Source organism: Malaclemys terrapin, chromosome 10 (genome assembly GCF_027887155.1).
Source record: "Malaclemys terrapin pileata isolate rMalTer1 chromosome 10, rMalTer1.hap1, whole genome shotgun sequence".
Classification (NCBI taxonomy): domain Eukaryota; kingdom Metazoa; phylum Chordata; order Testudines; family Emydidae; genus Malaclemys; species Malaclemys terrapin.
The window spans coordinates 29,718,406-29,737,231 of NC_071514.1; the positions used below are offsets into that span (position 1 = coordinate 29,718,406).

The following is an 18,826-nucleotide window of genomic DNA, read 5'->3' on the forward strand; positions in this document are numbered from 1 at the left end:
TCCCGAACCACCCTAAAAACCCTGGGGCTTTACTTTCTGGACCCAGCACATAAGCGGTTCAAACTGCAACTTTCCCGGGGCAAGGGAGCCAGACCCAACAGGACCTGCTGCACCAAAAAGCTCAAGGGCTATAGAGGGCGCACGAGCCACTTGCCCCCACCCTCTGCCCAGTCGGGTGTGACCCACTCCAAGCAAGGAGCTAAAAAGTCACTTTGAGGGTATGCCTGAGGGCCACCTACCAGTCTATTTCCTGGATCCGATTTTTCCCAATTTTTTTTCAACTTCCTTTCCTTTTTCCTCCCCGTGTGGTCGTAATAACTTCGGACCTCTGGATTCTCAGTATGGTGGCGCACTGCTACACCCTCTAATTTATTTCCACCACCACCCCCGGCCCTCTTCAGGGACCCTTCTCACGAGAGTCTTCTCGAGCAGGAGGTTCAGGAGCTCTTACAGCTGCGGGCGGTGGAGGTCTCGCCTCCTTACCGAAACAAGGGTTTCTATTCCCGATATTTTCTGATCCAAAAGGCCACGAGTGGGCTGCGTCCCATCCTGGACCTGCAAGACCTCAACAGATACCTAAGGAAGCTAAAGTTTTGCATCATCTCCCAGGCCTCCATTATCCCCTCCCTGGATCCAGGAGACTGGTATGCTGCCCTCGACCTGAAAGACTCATACTTTCACATAGCGATCTTCCCAGGATACAGATGCTTCCTCCGTTTTATGGTTGGTTTGGTCCACTACCAGTTTGCGGTCCTTCCATTTCGCCTGGCTCCAGTACCAAGGGTGTTTACCAAGTGGATGGTGGTAGTTGCGGCCTACCTCAGGTGTCTGGGTATCCAGATTTACCCATACATCGGCGGCTCGCTGGTCAAAGGCAACTCCAAGGCTCGGGTCCAATGTGACATCACTGTACTACAAACCACGTGTTGCTCCTTGGGATTACTGTTCAACCACAAAAAGTTCACGTTAGTTCCAGTTCAAAGGATAGAATTCATCAGGGCTGTGCTCGACTCGACACGGGCGAGAGCGTTCCTACCGTTGGACAGGTTTCAGGCCCTGACAGACCTCATTGTGGAAGTGTCTGCTTTCCCCTGATAATGGCCAGGGTGTGCCTGTGTCTGCTAGCCCACATGGCAGTTTGTACATACATGGTCTGCCATGCCAGGCTCCGCGTGCGGCCACTGCAGCAATGGTTGGTGTTGACCTGTTCCCAATCCAGGGACCACCTGGAAAAGATCGTAACCATTCCTCCAGCGGTTCTCACCTTGCTGCAGTGGTGGACTGATCGTGAGAAGGTCCTGGAAGGAGTCCCGTTCGACAGTCCTGTTCCATCTGTTGAGCTAGTGTTGGATGCTTTGGACCTTGGGGGGTGCACCTTGGACATCTCCGGACCGAGGGGATGTGGACCCTAGAGGAGACAACGTTACGCATAAATGTCAAGGAGCTCAGAGCGGTCCGGCTGGCCTGCGAGGGCTTCCTGCTGCACCTGTTGGGCAAAGTGAGGGGAGTCCTGACCGACAATATGGCCTCGATGTTCTACATCAACAGACCTCGCCAGCACTGATTCGGCATGCTCGTGAACATGGTGGTGGCCACTCCGACCTCTTCCTTTCTGTCCAGACCTGCTGTCACAGGATTACGGTTGGCTCCTACATTCCAACATCTCGGCGTGGATGCTCCATGATTGAACCCAGAGGAGCGTACCTGCTTGGAGGAGGTCCCGCAGATCCTCCTGGGAAGTAGGAAACCATCCATAAGACTAACTTTCCTGGCCAAGTGGACAAGGTTTTCCTGCTGGGTGTCGGAGCACGGCATTTCTCCCTTGCATTCTTCAGTGCGGTCCATCTTGGACTACTTACTGCAGCTCAGGAACTAGGGTCTGGCGCACTCTTCCATCAGAGTGCACCTTGCGGCCATCTCCACATTCCACCAGCCAATCCAAGGTCCAATGGTCTTTTCCCATGACCTGACTGTCAGGTTCCTGAGGGGCCTCAAGAGCCTTTACCTGCAGGTACTGGCCCCTGTCCCACAGTGGGACCTTAACCTGGTCCTCTCCAGGCTCACCGGCTCACCTTTCAAGCCACTGGCCACCGGCTCACCTTTCCTACTTGTCCTGGAAGGTTGCTTTCCTGGTGACGCCGGCGAGGCAAGACGAGTCTCAGGGATTAAGGCCTTGACCTCAGAACCGCTTTACACAGTGTTTTATAAGGACAAGGTCCAGCTGCCTTCCTACCAAAGGCAGTATCTTCCTTATATGTGAGCCAGGATGTATTCCTGCCAGTGTTCTGTCCTAAGCCGCACAAAACTGCTGAGGAGAGGCGTCTACACGCGCTGGGCGTCTGGAGGGTCTTAGCATTTTACTTGGCGCGTACCAAGCCTTTCCGTAAATCGACCCAGCTCTTCATCGCTACAGTGGATAGGATGAAGGCCTCCTGGTTCCTTCGCAGAGGATTTCCAACAGGATCACCTCTTGCATAAAGACCTGTTATAAGCTAGCAAATGTCCCACCATTACCGATCGTCAGGGCCTATTCGACTAGAGCGGTGTCCTTTCTGGCACACATTCCAATCCAGGACATCTGTAGAGCCATGACATGGTCCTCGGTCCACACATTCACGTCTCATTCACTCAGCAGGCCAGAGATGACATTGGGTTCGGCAGAGCTGTATTACAATCTATGCAGCCGTGAACTCCTACCCGCCTCCATAGGAACTTCTGGGAGTCTCCTGATGTGGAATGGACATGAGCAAGAAAAGAAGAAAAGAGAGTTACCTGTTCCATAACTGGTGTTCTTAGAGATGTGTTGCTCATGTCCATTCCATGACCCGCTCTCCTTCCCCACTGTTGGAGTTTCCGGTAAGAAGGAACTGAGGGTGGGGGGGAGTTAGCAGCGCCCCTTATACTGCACCATGCGGGTGCCACTGCAGAGGGCACCAGAGCCTCCCCCCTACAGATACTGCTGAGGGAAAAACTTCTGGTATTGGTGCATGTGGCGAGCACACGCACCTAATGTGGAATGGACATGAGCAACATATTTCGAAAAACACGAATTACGGAACAGGTAACTGTTTTTTTTTTTTTTTTCCCCAGTATTATCTTGGTGGGAAGTGATAGTGGGTGTGCATATTATCTTATTTGGAACAGCAATACTGGGTATTGGAATTCTTCATGTCTCACAATTCGTGGACATCTCAGAAATTGTTGTCAGTCTCTACATTGGCCTTGAGTGGAACCCATTTGCCACATGATGATTTAATGCTGGAAATATCTAGCAGCTTGGGTTAGTAGAACTGTTACAAAGAAAAGATGAGTGGATGATGGGATCAGTTGTAAGGCTACATAAGACAATGTAAAATTGAGGTTGGGATTTTAGTTGTCTAAACTTGATTTCTTAGAAAAGCTGCCTTTGCTCAGCCCATTCTAATGCTCATTAGGAAAGTGTTAGTGGAATCACATTTAGTTTCTAAATTTAGTTTTTAATTGAACAAAATATGGCGGGTGACTTTAGAACCAGGTGTGAACACGAGGATAGCAGAAGCTGAAATAATACTTAATTTTGCATTTGCCTATTGAGGCCACATTCTAGAGGAGAATACTATGGCACTAGAACACAGTGAAGTAATCTAATTTTTGTGGTACATTAGTTGACCCATAGATATTTACCAACATTACTGTTCATAGCACAAGCAGGTGGTTTACTCGTGTGGCTCAAATGAAAGAGACACGCGCACACAGGGCTGTAATGGAGACTTTTCTTAACCTCTAGGAAGGTAATTAAAGCAATTTAGAAAACTCTATGACTGATAAAATAGCTTCCTTATTTATTTGAACCTCTGTGGATTGTCTTGTATAATCAACATTTTGTTCAATATTTGGATTGTGTGAGAATGATGCATGCTGCGAGATGAACAAATTTAGAATTTATCAGATGCTTATGATTTTTTGTTTGTTTTTTAAATTTAAAAACTAAAGGCCCTGGTCCTGCATTCATATCAGCTGAGAGAGACTCAATTGCAGGTTTGGGACCTGTGTTTTTAAATGGTGCTATAATGACCCAATATATTGACTAATAAAGGGCACAGAATTCAGCCTATTCTGTCTTAATTTATTTTAATAGGCAAAATCTGTTCTTTGAAGTTCCATGTCTCATGGCTAGACTCCGTTGGGTGTTTGGCACAGAGAAAGCTAATGCTGTGCAGCAGCTCTTACACCCAAGGTATATTGGAAGATATCTTTAAAGTTGTTTTGGTGTCAGAATCCCTGAGTTTGATTTTTAGATTTACATCTCGTGCCTGCACCTGGAAATCTCCTGGGAAATAATCAAGACAACGATGGCTGCAGAATGAGTAACTTTATAGCCAAGAAGATTGGGTTTCACAAAGTACCTAGTAATTAGCAAAAGGTAAAGGATGGGAGGCCAGGAACTTGGATTAGAGGTTAAGCAGTATGTACAACATAGATGAAATGAGCATAAGAAAAAATATTTTAACACATGCTGCAGCAACTTGGTGTGATTACCACTGTCCTGCAATGGAGTAAGATTCCTCTGCATGCTTGCTGAAAGATTCAGTGCAAAGTCATTTTTTACTGTATCCAGATAAGGCTGATGAGTTATAGTAAAACAAAATGCATGAGAGTTCGGAGAATATAGTCTTTGGACTGTGTGGTGATAGTGTCTCACGCTCTGCCCGCATACCCTCCATAGGCTGTTTGGGTTCAGCTAGGTTTCCCCAGCCATAGACTGGAGCAACCTTCAGTTCTTTTGTGAATGATGGTCCCTAAATTTCACTGAGGGTTGTACACGTGCACCATGCATCCAGAGCTTGAGAATTTGAAAGTAGCAGAGTTGGTTGGTCCACACATGCGCCCTTGCTCTGCCTCATGGTTTCATCCAAGGATAAAGGGCAGAGCAGACCAACTGCACCCTCAGTTACTTCTCACTGCCATGTAGTCCGAGTTGGAGCTGCTAGTGTCCTCTTGTTTCTGACGGACTTTGAGGGGAAAAATCCACCACCTGTTTTTAGAGTTGTACATAGTTCTTTTTGTTGTTTTTATTGTATTTTTAGTGTTTAGTAATAGTTTTAGAAATTAAGAGACTTTGGGAACTTTGTTTCCTCAGGTCCTCCCCCCCAGCACCCATGCCTGGGTACTGAATTATGCCAAAGACGCCTGGGTTCAAGATCTGTGCCTCCTGACCACGTTCATTCTCAGTCAGTTATGAGCACCAGTGCTGTCCTTACTGCTTGGGAGAAGCCCACGTTTTATCCAGGTGCAGTATCTGCCTCTCCTTCCCAAGCTGTACCTGGGAAGTTCAGGCTCTCTGCCTCAAGAAGCACTTCATGGAGGTCGCCATGAGGCCGCAGTCAGAGTGAGGCTGGGAAACCTTCCATACATTGGCCTGAGAAATCCAGGACTATGCCTCTGATCAGAGATGGAGTCCAGTTTCACCGGTACCAGTACTGTGGATCCCATGCCAGGGTCTAGTCATGAGACAAGGAGCATGCACATAAACGTGCCAGTAAGTCTTTCTCCAAGCCGAAGAAGAACAATGCATCTTCCACGAGTTCGGGCTATGGACAAGCGGCACGTTCCACGGCTCACAAGCACAAGAAGTCTTACAGACTGGCGGATCCACTGTTCACTGAGCCTTGTATGTCTTCCACGTTGTCACCCCCGAAGTCATGGGAACCATTGGTTCCAAAGTAGCCCACTGGTTCTGGCTACGGAGCGTGTGCTGCTAACACCGGGGACGTTGGAGACTACTCAGGCCCCGTAAACTTTTTTGCTCGGGGGGAAATGAGATCCCCACGTTCTCCTACCCTGGGCTTACCTCACTTGAGCTTCTTCCCACTCTCCTGCGTTCTTATGGTTCCGACAGTACTGTCATTGGAACTGGGCTCTGACTTAGCATCATTGGAGGACTTGGAAAGAGCGCAGGGGCTGTTTCTGCCCTACCGCTGATATGACTACCCTACTATTCCGCCAGCTCGGTGACAGTACCCTCCCTTTTCCCCAACGCAGGTGCCACTGGTATCCCACTCCATGGAGCCCTCCACAGCATCTGCCGGATCAGTCCTGTTGGCTGTACTGGGGGTCATGGCCTCAATATCCAGCTTCGGAGCCTTCCTGTTCAGCAAGAGAGGATTCACCCCTCTCCTCGCTTTGGGCATCCCTGAGTAGGCATTCACAACCAGTTTTGGAGGATGAGCCGCTTAGTCCAGCTCTGGTACCACCAGAACAGACACTGCTATGTCTTTGGCTCCCTCCTCACTATTGGATGACTTTTCTCAGTTCCGGGGCCTCTTACGCAAGGTAGCTGAGGACCTCCATGTTTCACTGGAGGAAATACAGGACAAACAGCATCAGGTTCTTGAAATACTGCATGCTTTGGTACTGACCAGTGTTGCTCTACCAATGAATGATGTCATTCTTCAACTGGCTCAAACTGTTTGGCACACCCCAGCCACTTGCGCATCCACTCCAAGGGGGCAGAGAAAAGGTACTATGTACCAGCGAAGGAGTCTGAGTTTCTGTTCTCTCACCCCGCACCTAATTCCCTCATGATACAGACAGTGACAGAGGGGGCCAGGCAGAAACACCCACTCTCCACCCCGGCGGACAAGCAGGGGAAGCAACTGGATATTCTGGGGCACAAGATTTTCTTGTGGGCCAGTCTCCAGTTTAGGATTTCCAACTACCAGGCATTATTGGCTAAATACGACTTTCTCAGTTACAGCAAATTGGAGGACTTTATGGACAAGCTTTCCCAGCAAGATTGTGCCAGTTTTCAGGCTATCTTGGAGAGCAAGCTGGTCGGGGAAACTTCTTCATGCTCAATGGCCCCGAGAATTGCCATGTGGAGGAAATCATGGCTGCATTCATCTAATTTCCACAAGGAGGTACAGAATACCATAGTGAACCTCCCATTTGATGAATCTCACCTATTCAATCAGAAGACCAACATTTCCCTCCACTCTCTCAAAGATTCCAGAGCCACTCCATGATCTCTGGGTATCTACACACCTGCATCCAAAGGAAAATTCTACTATCCACCACCTGAATAACAGTTCAGAACTCCACACTTACTCATAGACTCTAAGGTCAGAAGGGACCATTATGATCATCTAGTCTGACCTCCTGCATGATGCGGGCCACAAAACCTGACCCACCCACTCCTGGAAGAATTCTCTCCCTTGACTTAGCTGTTGAACTCCCCAAATCGTTATTTAAAGACTTCTAGTCACTCAGAATCCTCCAGCAAGCGACCCCTGCCCCATGCTGCGGAGGAAGGCGAAAAACCTCCAGGGCCTCTGCCAATCTACCCTGGAGGAAAATTCCTTCCCGACCCCAAATATGGCGATCAGCTGAACCCCGAGCATGCGGACAAGATTCTCTAGCCAGACCTTCTGGAAAAGTTCTCTGTAGTAACTTTAATATCCCATCATTGACCATTGTTATCAACCTATTGACTAAAATCGCTGTATCCCATCAAACCATCCCCTCCATAAACTTATCAAGCTTGAGCTTAAAGCGAGAGAGGTCTTTTGCCCCACTGTTTCCCTCAGAAGGCTGTTCCAAAACTTCACCCCTCTGATGGTTAGAAACCTTCATCTAATTTCAAGCCTAAACTTCCTGACAGCCAGTTCATATCCATTCGTTCTAGTGTCCACATTAGTACTGAGCTGAAATAATTCCTCTCCCTCCCTGATATTTATCCCTCTGATATATTTAAAGAGAGCAATCATATCCTCCCATAGCCTTCTTTTGGTTAAGGTAAACAAACCGAGCTCCTCGCATCTCCTTTCATACGACAGATTTTCCATTCCTCGGATCATCCTAGTGGCCCTTCTCTGTACCCGTTCCAGTTTGATTTCATCCTTTTTAAACATGGGAGACCAGAACTGTACACAGTACTCCAAATGAGGTCTCACCAGTGCCTTGTATAACGGAACCAGCACCTCCCTATCCCTACTAGAAATACCTCGCCTAATGCATCCCAAGACCGCATTAGCTTTTTTCACGGACACATCACATTGTCGACTCATAGTCATCCTGCGATCAACCAGGACTCCGAGGTTCTTCTCCTCTTCTGTTACTTCCAACCGATGCGTCCCCAGCTTATAACTAAAATTCTTGTTAGTTATCCCTAAATGCATAACCTTACACTTCTCACTATTAAATTTCATCTTATTACTATTACTCCAGTTTACAAGGTCATCTAAATCTCCTTGCAGGATATCCCGATCCTTCTCCGAATTAGCAATACCTCCCAACTTTGTGTCATCCGCAAACTTTATCAGCCCACTCCTACATTTGGTTCCGAGGTCAGTAATGAATAGATTAAATAAAATCGGACCCAAAACCGAACCTTGAGGAACTCCACTGGTAACCTCTCTCCAGCCTGACAGTTCACCTTTTAGTATGACCCACTGCAGTCTCCCCATTAACCAGTTCCTTATCCACCTCTGGATTTTCATATCGATCCCTATCTTTTCCAATTTAACGAATAATTCCTCATGCGGTACTGTATCAAACGCTTTACTGAAATCGAGGTATATTAGATCCACCGCATTTCCTTTATCTAAGAAATCTGTTACTTTTTCAAAGAAGATCAGATTGGTTTGGCACGATCTACCTGTGTTGTAATTTGTCCCAATTGGCGTTGACCTCAAGGTCCTTAACTACTTTCTCCTTCAAAATTTTTTCCAAGACCTTGCATATTACAGATGTTAGACTAACAGGCCTGTAGTTACCCGGGTCACTTTTCTTCCCCTTCTTGAAAATAGGAACCACATTAGCTATTCTCCAGTCAAACGGTACCACCCCCCGAGTTTATGGCTTCATTAAAAATTATCGCTAACGGGCTTGCAATTTCCCGTGCCAGTTCTTTTAATATTCTCGGATGAAGATCATCCAGTCCGCCCGATTTAGTCCCGTTAAGCTGTTTAAGTTTGGCTTCTACCTCGGATACGGTAATGTCAATCCCCACTCCTTTATTCCCATCTGTCTCGCTTCTACTATTCCTCGGCCTTTTATTAGCCTCATTAAATACCGATGCAAAATATTCATTTAGATATTGTGCCATGCCTAGATTATCCTTAATCTCCACTCCATCTACAGTCTTAAGCAGTCCCACTTCTTCTTTCTTTGTTTTCTTCCTATTTATATGGCTATAAAAGCTCTTACTATTGGTTTTAATTCCTCTCGCAAGGTCCAACTCTACTCGGCTTTTGGCTTTTCTCACTCCATCTCTACATGCTCTGACCTCAATAAGGCAGGTTTCTTTGCTGATCCCTCCCCTCTTCCACTCCCTGTACGCTTTGTTTTTTTCTTAATGACCCCTCTGAGATGCTTGTTCATCCAGCTAGGTCTAAAACTCCTGCCTATGAACCGTTTTCCCTTTCTTGGGATACAGGCCTCCGACAGCTCCTGGAACTTCAACTTGAAATAATCCCAGGCGCCTTCCGCCTTTAGATCCCTAAATATGTTAGTCCAATCCACTTCCCTAACCAGTCCCCTTAATTTATTAAAGTTAGCCCTTTTGAAATCGTAAACCTTAGTCTATGATTTAATTCTGTTAATCTTTCCATTTAATTTAAACTGAATTAGCTCATGATCACTCGAGCCAAAGTTGTCCCCTATAACCATTTCCTCAACTAGGTCCTCACTACTCACCAGCACCAAATCTAAAATGGCATCCCCCCTCGTCGGTTCAGCAACTACTTGATGAAGGAATTCATCAGCTATCACGTCTAGGAAAATCTGAGACCTATTATTGTTACTAGCATTTGTTCCCCAATCTATATCCGGGAAGTTAGTCTCCCATGATTACACGGTTTCTATTAGTATTTACTTCCCTAAAAACGTTAAAGTTCTCTGTCCATATCCAGGCTAGATCCCGGCGGTCTATAGCACACCCCAAGCACTATCCCAGGGGAGGCTCTAGTAGTTCTTTTACCCAGTGTGAGTATTGCCCACACAGACTCAGTCTTATCCATTCCATCACTTATTAATTCTTTACGGTTTACCTCATTATTGACATACAATGCTACTCCCCCACCTTTACCTTTGATCCGGTCTTTCCTAAAAAGGACATACCCTTCCATATCTGTACTCCAGTCATGACTACCGTTCCACCATGTTTCAGTTATTCCTACGATATCCAGTTTAATTTCTTGGACCAGGAGCTCCAATTCCTCCATTTTGTTACCTAGGCTTCTCGCATTGGTGTATAAACATCTTAATTTATGCCTTTTGGCCTCTCTCACATTCATTCTCCCATTTGATGTGGACACCGTACTGCTAGTATGACCTATTAGTCTGGTATCCATCCCCTCCCCTCCTCTTTATGTCCAATCTCTTCCCCCCGGCTGTATCAGTCCTTATCTCATTGTCCTCCCTCTCAATGTTATAATCTGGTGTGGAGATGAACTGGACATCTCCCAACCGTCTCCCCCAAATTCCTAGTTTAAAGCTCTTTTGATGAGATGAGCCAGCCTCTCTCCCAGAAGTCTATTTCCTTCCCTACTCAGGTGAAGTCCGTCCCGTGAGAACAGTTTTCTGTCCCCGAAAGCCTCCCAGTGGCCATACATCCCAAAGCCCTCTTTATAGCACCACTCCCTTAGCCAATTATTTATCATCACAATCCTTTCACCCCTTTGCTGCCCTTCTCTAGGAACAGGCAGAATCCCATTGATTTGAGCCTCAATTTCCTTAAGCATCTTCCCCAGCCTGGCATAATCTCCCTTGATTCTCTCCAGCGAGAACCTAGCCGTGTCATTCGTTCCTACGTGAAGGATGATCAAGGGGTTCTTACCTGCTCCTTTTAGGAACCTTTTCAGCCGCAGGTCCACATCCCATATCTTAGCGCCCGGGAGACAGCACACCCTTCTGTTCTCTGGGTCTGCCCTGGTCACAGGCCTGTCTAACCTCCTCAGTAAGGAGTCCCCAATCACGTAAACCTGCCTTTGCCTGGTGACAGTGCGATCTACTAATCTATCCTCTGTTCCCTCTAGTTCCACCCCCTGTCCATTCCTAATTTCCCTTATAGTCCCCCTTACGCCATCCTGTATCCTCCCGGGGCCCAGAATTGGTGCTGTCTCCATCAACTCCTCCCCTCTTCCTATGAGACTAGCCGCTCGTCTCTTTTTCCTCACCCTGCCCCCTTCAGTTATCACCTGCTGCACCCCTTCCTCGTTCTCCAAACACTCAAACCTATTCCTGAGCTCTATTTCTCCTTCACTGGCCCTCCTTTTCCTTTGCCTGCTTCTCACCGTCACATGCTTCCACTGCCCTTGTTCTCCCCCTGGCATTCCCCCCTCACAGGTCTTAGCCCCTGCTACCCCTGAGCATTCCCCTTCAGCCCCTCCTGGCGTTTGCTCCATCAGGTGCTCGAACTCCCTTCTAAAGTCTATCAAGGTATCAACCTGCATCTCCAACCCTCTGATCTTTTCTTCCAGCAGTTCTATTAGGCGGCATTTCATGCACACATACCTCTGTTCAGGTACTGCTGCTAGGACCGCAGCTGCTGCATGTGATCATCTGCATTGTGTCCCCTGCGACTTGGCTCATGGCTGCTGTTGTCTGGGCCCGCCTGCTCAGCTGTGCCCTCTGCACCTGGGGAAACACAGCACACGGCACCACGCCCTCCTGCCTCCCTTTCCACCTTCCCCTGTAAAAACTCCCCCTCAAACTCCCCTGTTCGCTGCCTCCTGTGCCGCTGCTCGCAGCTGTTGCCGCTGCCTGGCTGGGTGGCCGCTTTTATAGGCCCTCTCCTCAGCCAAGCTCTGCCCCCTAATCAGGGCTCAGCTGCCCGCCCAGCACGCTGCCCCTACAGGCCTCTACACATACAAGCAATACAAAGACAGACGCAAATACAGGTACCTTCTCCTCCAATGGAACTCCACTCAAACTCCCCTGTTAGCAGCCCTGTTCGCTGCCTCCTGTGCCGCTGCTCGCAGCTGTTGCCGCTGCCTGGCTGGGTGGCAGCTTTTATAGGCCCTCTCCTCAGCCAAGCTCTGCCCCCTAATCAGGGCTCAGCTGCCCGCCCAACAACCTAGGAACCTCCTCGCAAGCGGGAGAAGACTCACTGATCCTGTCATCACAACCTTCAGCATCACATGCTCAATCCTCTCAGAAGCAATATTTCCAAGCGTCCTTAAACTTCCCCCAAAAGTCCTACATACTTCAATACTCCAGCAAAACATAAAAATTAATCTTGTTGCATTTTCAAGTTGAGAAACAGTTGTTTTAGAACTGGTATTTAACTACGAAGTATTCTTACTATAAAATTGCTCATTCTTAATTTGAAAGATGACACATCAAGATTTATAAAGCCATAACTTTTCAGTCTTTTCTTATTGGGAAAAATATGGTTGTAGTGTAATTGTATCAACTGTGTTTTTTTCAGGGGGGAGGGTTGTGTTTGTTTTTGTATTTCTCTCCTATAATGCTGTTTCATCAGAAGCTGATTTTGTCACTTCCCTTTAAAGGTGATTGAGGGGAAAAGCGTGTTTGGTTAATAGTCTAGTTTTTGCACACAGTTAACTTCCTTACTTGAGGTAGTTAAGATTCAGCAGGTAATTATGAAACTATTTTGATATGTTAGTCATTTAAACTACTTCATTTGTGGCCCTACCAAATTCATGGTCCATTTTGATCAATTTCAAGGCCAGAGGGTTTTAAAATTGGTCAATTTCATGTTTTCAAATGTTTACATCTGAAATTTCAAGGTGGTGTAACCGTGGAGGTCCCAACCCAAAAGGTACCCGGAGGTGGGTCTGATCCCTCCCACTCCCAAGAGCAGCCATGCAGGGGAAGGACAAGTCCTATCCCCTCCCCAGCCCGGCTGAGATTCGCAGCTAGGAGCCCCCAGCTGGGGTGCTCCCAGCAGCAAGGGGGAGATCAGATTTCAGAGTCCGGGACACATTTTTCACAGTCATGAAATTGATAGGGCTCTACATATATAGTAGGAAAGGGATTAGAAATTGTTCTCGAGTTAAATGAATGAAGATTAAATGCACAAATCTGAATATTGAACATATATATTTTTAATGTTTAGTCACCTTTCTTTTTTTAATCATTCTTAAATTGATGGAATTTTTTTTTGTCATTAGTCTAAGGAGATGTAACGTAATGGGTAGCAGTGATTGTGAAGTTTAGTCAGAAGGGCTGGCACAAAAAATGCTTCAAACCTAGTAATATTGTTGATGACCCAGGTAGTCAAGTAAGGACACAGCAAACCAGCTGATTGCCCATGTCAGTTTTGTCATTCAATAAGATAAGATAATGGCGTTGCGTTCTGATTGAATTGTCTTATTCTTGAGCACACTTTTATGGCCTAGTTCATTGTCATGTCTTTACCCAAGTGTATGGTGATTTATAGCTGCACAGTTTTATTTGCAGATTATAACCTGAAGTGAAATATTGGCGCTTAATTTTGAATGATCATAAGGAATTAGATGTACCACTAAACAGTAGAAATTAGGCTGCCATTATTCAGAAAAAATGAAATCTGTATGTTTTAAAACCCAGACAAGTACTTGATTACTATAAAAAGTTACATAAAATCTTGAGTTATGCGTTCTGTTTACTACACTCATGTTCCACCTTATAAGGCACTTCAGCAGTTTCCTCATCTCCTGCTGTTGACTCCAATATTAAGGCCCACAAAGACCGCAATCAACCAGAAACATTAACAAACTACAATATAAATGAATGGGTGGTTTTCCAACAAAATTGGATGAACAAAGCTTAATTTACTGGCACAGACAGTTCTTCATTAGCTTGGCAAGAGTATTCAGGCTAAAGAACTTTTTTGTGAATTTTTTTTTTTAAGCGAGGTGAATAAGACCATCAAGAAATGAAAATAACAAATAACATTTGCTCTTTGTATTACTTAACAAACAGATGGATTTTCTTTTGTTGCTAAGGTGACTTCCTTTTAGTATGTAAATAATCTCTCACTATTGCTATATTCATGATAATGTGTACAGTATTTAAGTGTTTGGCATAATTAACTATTAAATGCCATACTTTTGTTATGAGAAAGAGTTAAAAAGCCATAACCTTTCTCATTCAAATCAGTTGCATAGTATGGAATAGAAAGGAAGTTGCAGTTTAGTAAAATACATTATACTTCAAGAAAAATGAGTTGACTTTAGGAAACACAATGTGCACTAGGAAAAAAAGAAAACCAGGCATTTTAGTGTCAAGTGTGAAGTAAACTTACGGCCAGGCAAGGACCTTAGTATTTACCTGTAAAGTATTCTATATACCTGTAATACTCTGATGTAAGTTTTTAAGGTATTGAATGAGGGGATAAGAGTACACACTCTGTGTGTCTGGTGTTAGGATAGAGTTCTCAAAAGTAGAGCCATAGTAGTGGATATTATTTTCATTTTGCATCAGAAGCCATCTGTATATATTGTTGCACTGACTCTTAGTATTTGACATAGGGTGGTACAGTTAACTGCTGGCTGCCAAGTTAAGACCGTTTTTATTTCTGGTTTTAGACCTGTTTTTATTGAAATTTGTTTTGAGTATGTTCACCTATTTGTATTCACTTTTATTAAATAGATGTCTGATTTGTTTGTCTATGAAAGGTTCTAGACTGACTGGACACTCCCTTTGAAAACAAAGACAATTCTTCAGCTGGAGGCTCAGTGCCACTCCCGTATATTGCCTACTGACTTTCCTGCTCTTTCTCGAAAGCCCCTCCCTGGTCCTTACTGGCTGCTTTTTTCCTCCCCTCAATGCCTGCTTCTTGTGGCACAGTGTGTAGACTTGCAAGTCTTTATTTTCAAGGCAAAAATGCAGGGCTTGTAAATGTGTTCATATTGCTACTCTCTAGTCTTGTTCCCTTACATAGGTCCCTGTTTTGTTCTGCAGTGCTAGTGTTCAGATAAAAGATTAGCATTCATTTGAACTGCAGAGTCAGTTGAATGTGACCCATATTCACGGTACAGTACATGTACTGTACTCCATAGCTAGGCATTCCTGATTAATAGTAGTGTATATGGGTATAATTAGAACAGAAATAAATGGCGGAATACTAACAAAACATAAGGTATTATCAGAAGCTAATAAATCAACATTTGATTATAGCAAAACTAAAACTGGGCATTAGACCAGCATCACTCACTACTGCTCATTGAACAAGTGAGAACCTACATACCAAATGTTCGTACATTTTCTCTTAAACTTAATTATAATTCCAAGGGTTGGAAGTGTTTGGAATTTCATCCTTTTGTTCAACTCCACAGACCTTACACTTCTCTAAACATTTTCATGTCATCTCTGATCAAAGCTTGATGATTTAAAAGAAATTTAAATATAGTTTGTAACTTATCCCTAACATTACAGGCACAAAGAATAAACAATGAAATTATTTTAAAAATTAAATTAAAATCTCCTTTTGGGGCCTAATCCTGCAAAGTGGGAATCAAGGAAATTCAGAACCTCTTTGAAAAAGTAAAAAGAACAGGAGTACTTGTGGCACCTTAGAGACTAACAAATTTATTAGAGCATAAGCTTTCGTGGACTACTGCATATGCATCCGAAGAAGTGGGCTGTAGTCCACGAAAGCTTATGCTCTAATAAATTTGTTAGTCTCTAAGGTGCCATAAGTACTCCTGTTCTTTTTGCGGATACAGACTAACACGGCTGCTACTCTGAAACCTTTGAAAAAGTAGTAAGTATTGCTATGTTCATTTGGTACTCAAATTCTTATTGAAATAACTCAAGAAAATAGGAAGTGACACACTTAAGTTTTCTCTGTAATAAGGTAAAACCAAATGGGGACTGTCTAGCCATCTATTTGATCTGTTAGGATTCTCTGAAATTCAGTGTTTGAATTTGAGTGTAAGGAAGGGTTTGCTAAACACAATATTTAAAGTTGGAAGCGATTTCTTTCTGTATTTTTCACTTTGGTTCTGAAAAGGCAAACTTCTGTGTAGGGGAAAGTGCAGTTAACATAAGCAAAAATTGCCCAGACGCTAGATGCACAATAGTAGTAACTTAGTACTTGTATAGGCACTGAAAATTGCCATGCAACTGGTACGAGGTGAATATAATAGGGAGTCCTTTTCCGAACGTTTCAGTTAGAAACACAGGAAGTTCCATTGAGCTGTTTCCTGTCTTTATATAAAAAAATCTGTTTTTCCTCAGCTTTAATACTCCCAATGAGTAGCTAACTATGAATATAAATTTGTCAATTTACAGTTGAGGTACTGCACAGCTCAGAAGAACTTCTATATATTGACAGCAAAATCTAACTTTACTTTTTTTTTTTTTTTTAAATCAGAGCACAACAATGGAAGAAACAGCTATATGGGAACAACACACAGTGACGCTTCACAGGGTAAGTTATTACAACAATTAATTCTGTATGCATAACTCAGGATACTGGCAGCTTTTGAAAACAATAGAAAAGAGCCAGATGTCAGGAAGCAAAAGAAAAGGAAACTGGTTTTGTCACATTCCTTTGTTTAAAATTAGAGGAGTTGTAAATTCTCTGCTCAAATAGTAGTTATTGGTAAAACTTGCCAAGAAGACAACTTTTTACCTAGTCACTCTTGAGCTTGCCTAAGTTTCTTAGATAACTTTTTTGTACATATCCCCACGCAACTGAAAATTATGCTGAAGTGTATTTCATGCATTGCAAAGCTAAAAATGTGTTGCAAATGCTTGTTTTGCTGAAACTTTTATAGGACAGTGTCGTTAAATCTAAATAGAATAAAATTTCACAAATAAAAATTTCTGTTTGAGAATAGTTTGTACAAATCTGTACTTCTGAGACACATACTTTGACCATGTACTGACCAGAATTGGCTAGAAATTGTGTGTTTGAGGCCTCAGTCATCTGCTTGTGGTAACCTGTGGTAGGCAGAGTAGATCGCTTTTATAAATTGTCACACTGTCTGGAGTGGCTCACGACTGAGTGTGCCTACCTCAGGGCAGACTGTCAGAAAACAGGACAGACACCCCAAGCTAGTGGTGTGTTCTATACTTACATTTCACCACGCCAGTGACAAGTGCAAACTCCTGGATCACAATGCCAGTGTTACCATGGCTTCACAGACAGTCCCCTTAGATTCTCCAGTCTATCTTGCCACTCAGACAAACTGGACTTTTATGATAAAGTTCACTTAAACCAAAAATCACACCACATCAGGTTTCTCCCAGTTCCAAGAGGCCAGTCACTTACTCCAGATCAATTGGTACTCTAGATCTTACACCAAAGAGAACACTGGTAGCCAATTCTATACTAAACTAACTAAAGATTTATTAGCTAAGAAAAGGAAATAAGAGTTATTGAGAGGTTAAAGCAGGTAAAAATATATGTACAGGTGAGCCAGTTTCTAATTCCAAATAGTGGCAGTGATGTAATAAACAGCCAGTTTCCCAAAAGTCTTTGTCTCTGGGCAGCTCTGCTTAGCATCTGGTACACTTCCCTGTAAGAGTCCAGAGATCCAGGATCTTTCCTTGAACCCATATTTAGAGCTTCTTCAGAAAACAAGTTTACAGTGTCACTACCCACATGGGCTTTTCCTTTGATGCTGGAGAGTAAGGAATGCAATTTGAGTCTTTGACCTCAGATTATCACACACAATCTTCTTAGCGCGTACGCAACATGGCTCAGGTGGGACATGACCAGGATTCATCACTGAATTTGGTCTGCTGGTTGGATCATTACATTTACTTGGCTTGGGCCGGCTACTGACGACGGCCGTGTGATGGGAAGGCTAATCCATGGCCCCCATCACACAAACTGACCACTTGCTTTGAAATTAGCACTTTTCTGTTAAATTTCTTTATGTTCCACAAGGCTTCTTCCTCGTTTGATAGGTTATTTAGTTACAGGGGTATTGTAATAGGTCCTTGCCGGGGCTCGACCCTTCCGGGCAGGAGGGGAGCCACACCGACTCACTACTGCGGGAACAAGCAGTCCGTTAGTCCAGAAGCTCCGGCCCTCAGGTGCAGGGGCGGAGCAAAGCCAACAGCTAGCTCAGGGCTCAGGCCCTCAGGGAGGGGTTGAGCCGGCAATCGGGAGTCCGGGGCTCAGGCCCTCTGGTGCAGGGGCTGAGCAGTCAAACAGCTAGGGAGCCCAGGCCCTGGATCAGGGCGGGGCAAACACAGTTAAAGCTCAGGCCCTTAATTGCAGGGGCTGAGCGAGCAAACAGTTCAGGGTACGCCTAGGCTACTACAGCCGAGCGTTGGGTGAGGGGGAAGCCTGCCACCCGTGAGCGGGGTGGCAGTGGGGAACGCAGGCCCACCCACTCCACTGCGTTCCAGCCCGGGGCCGTAGCAGCGCTTACTGCCGCTGCTGGTCAGTGGGGTATCCAGACCGCAACACACTGACATTGCTCACATTCGGCTGAAGCCTGACCGGGGTCGGCTATCCCCGGGCTACTTCCAGGTCCCGCCTCAGGGCCTGCCTCATTCGTCGCACCGGGCTCGGGCCAGTCCAGCTGCATGGGCTCCTCTCGGCCAGGGCTTGGTGGCAGGTCCGGTAGCTCTGTCGGGAAATCAGGCCAGTTGCACGCGGGCGGCTCCTCCGGGTAGCAGCAGGGGCGGAGGGGTTCTGGTGCGGTCTCGCCTTCAGGGTTAGTGGGGGGCGGTTCCCAGGGTTCCTCCCAGCGACGGGAGCGGACGGGCTCCGGCGGCTCCTCCTCGTAGCGGGCCCGGGGTAGCTCTGGCCAGTTAGGGCTCGGGCCTCGGCGGTCTCCTGGCCGGGAGCTCCCGGCCGCACGTCTGCTCCCTGTGGTGGCTGGCCACCGACTGAGCTCTGGCGGCCAGCCTTTATACTTCCCGTCCCGCCCCTTGA

General features: G+C 45.5%; 1 protein-coding gene across 5 annotated transcripts in view; it reads left to right on the forward strand.

Moving 5' to 3' along the window:
• Positions 1 to 18,826, forward strand: part of LOC128844038 (tight junction protein ZO-1-like) — a 175,240-nt gene that overhangs the window by 47,461 nt on the left and 108,953 nt on the right. For all 5 annotated transcript variants that reach the window (XM_054041321.1, XM_054041323.1, XM_054041324.1 and 2 more), the window contains exon 2: positions 16,304 to 16,360. In XM_054041321.1, the coding sequence (XP_053897296.1) occupies positions 16,304 to 16,360 (57 nt within the window). The remainder of the gene's footprint in view (positions 1 to 16,303; positions 16,361 to 18,826) is intronic.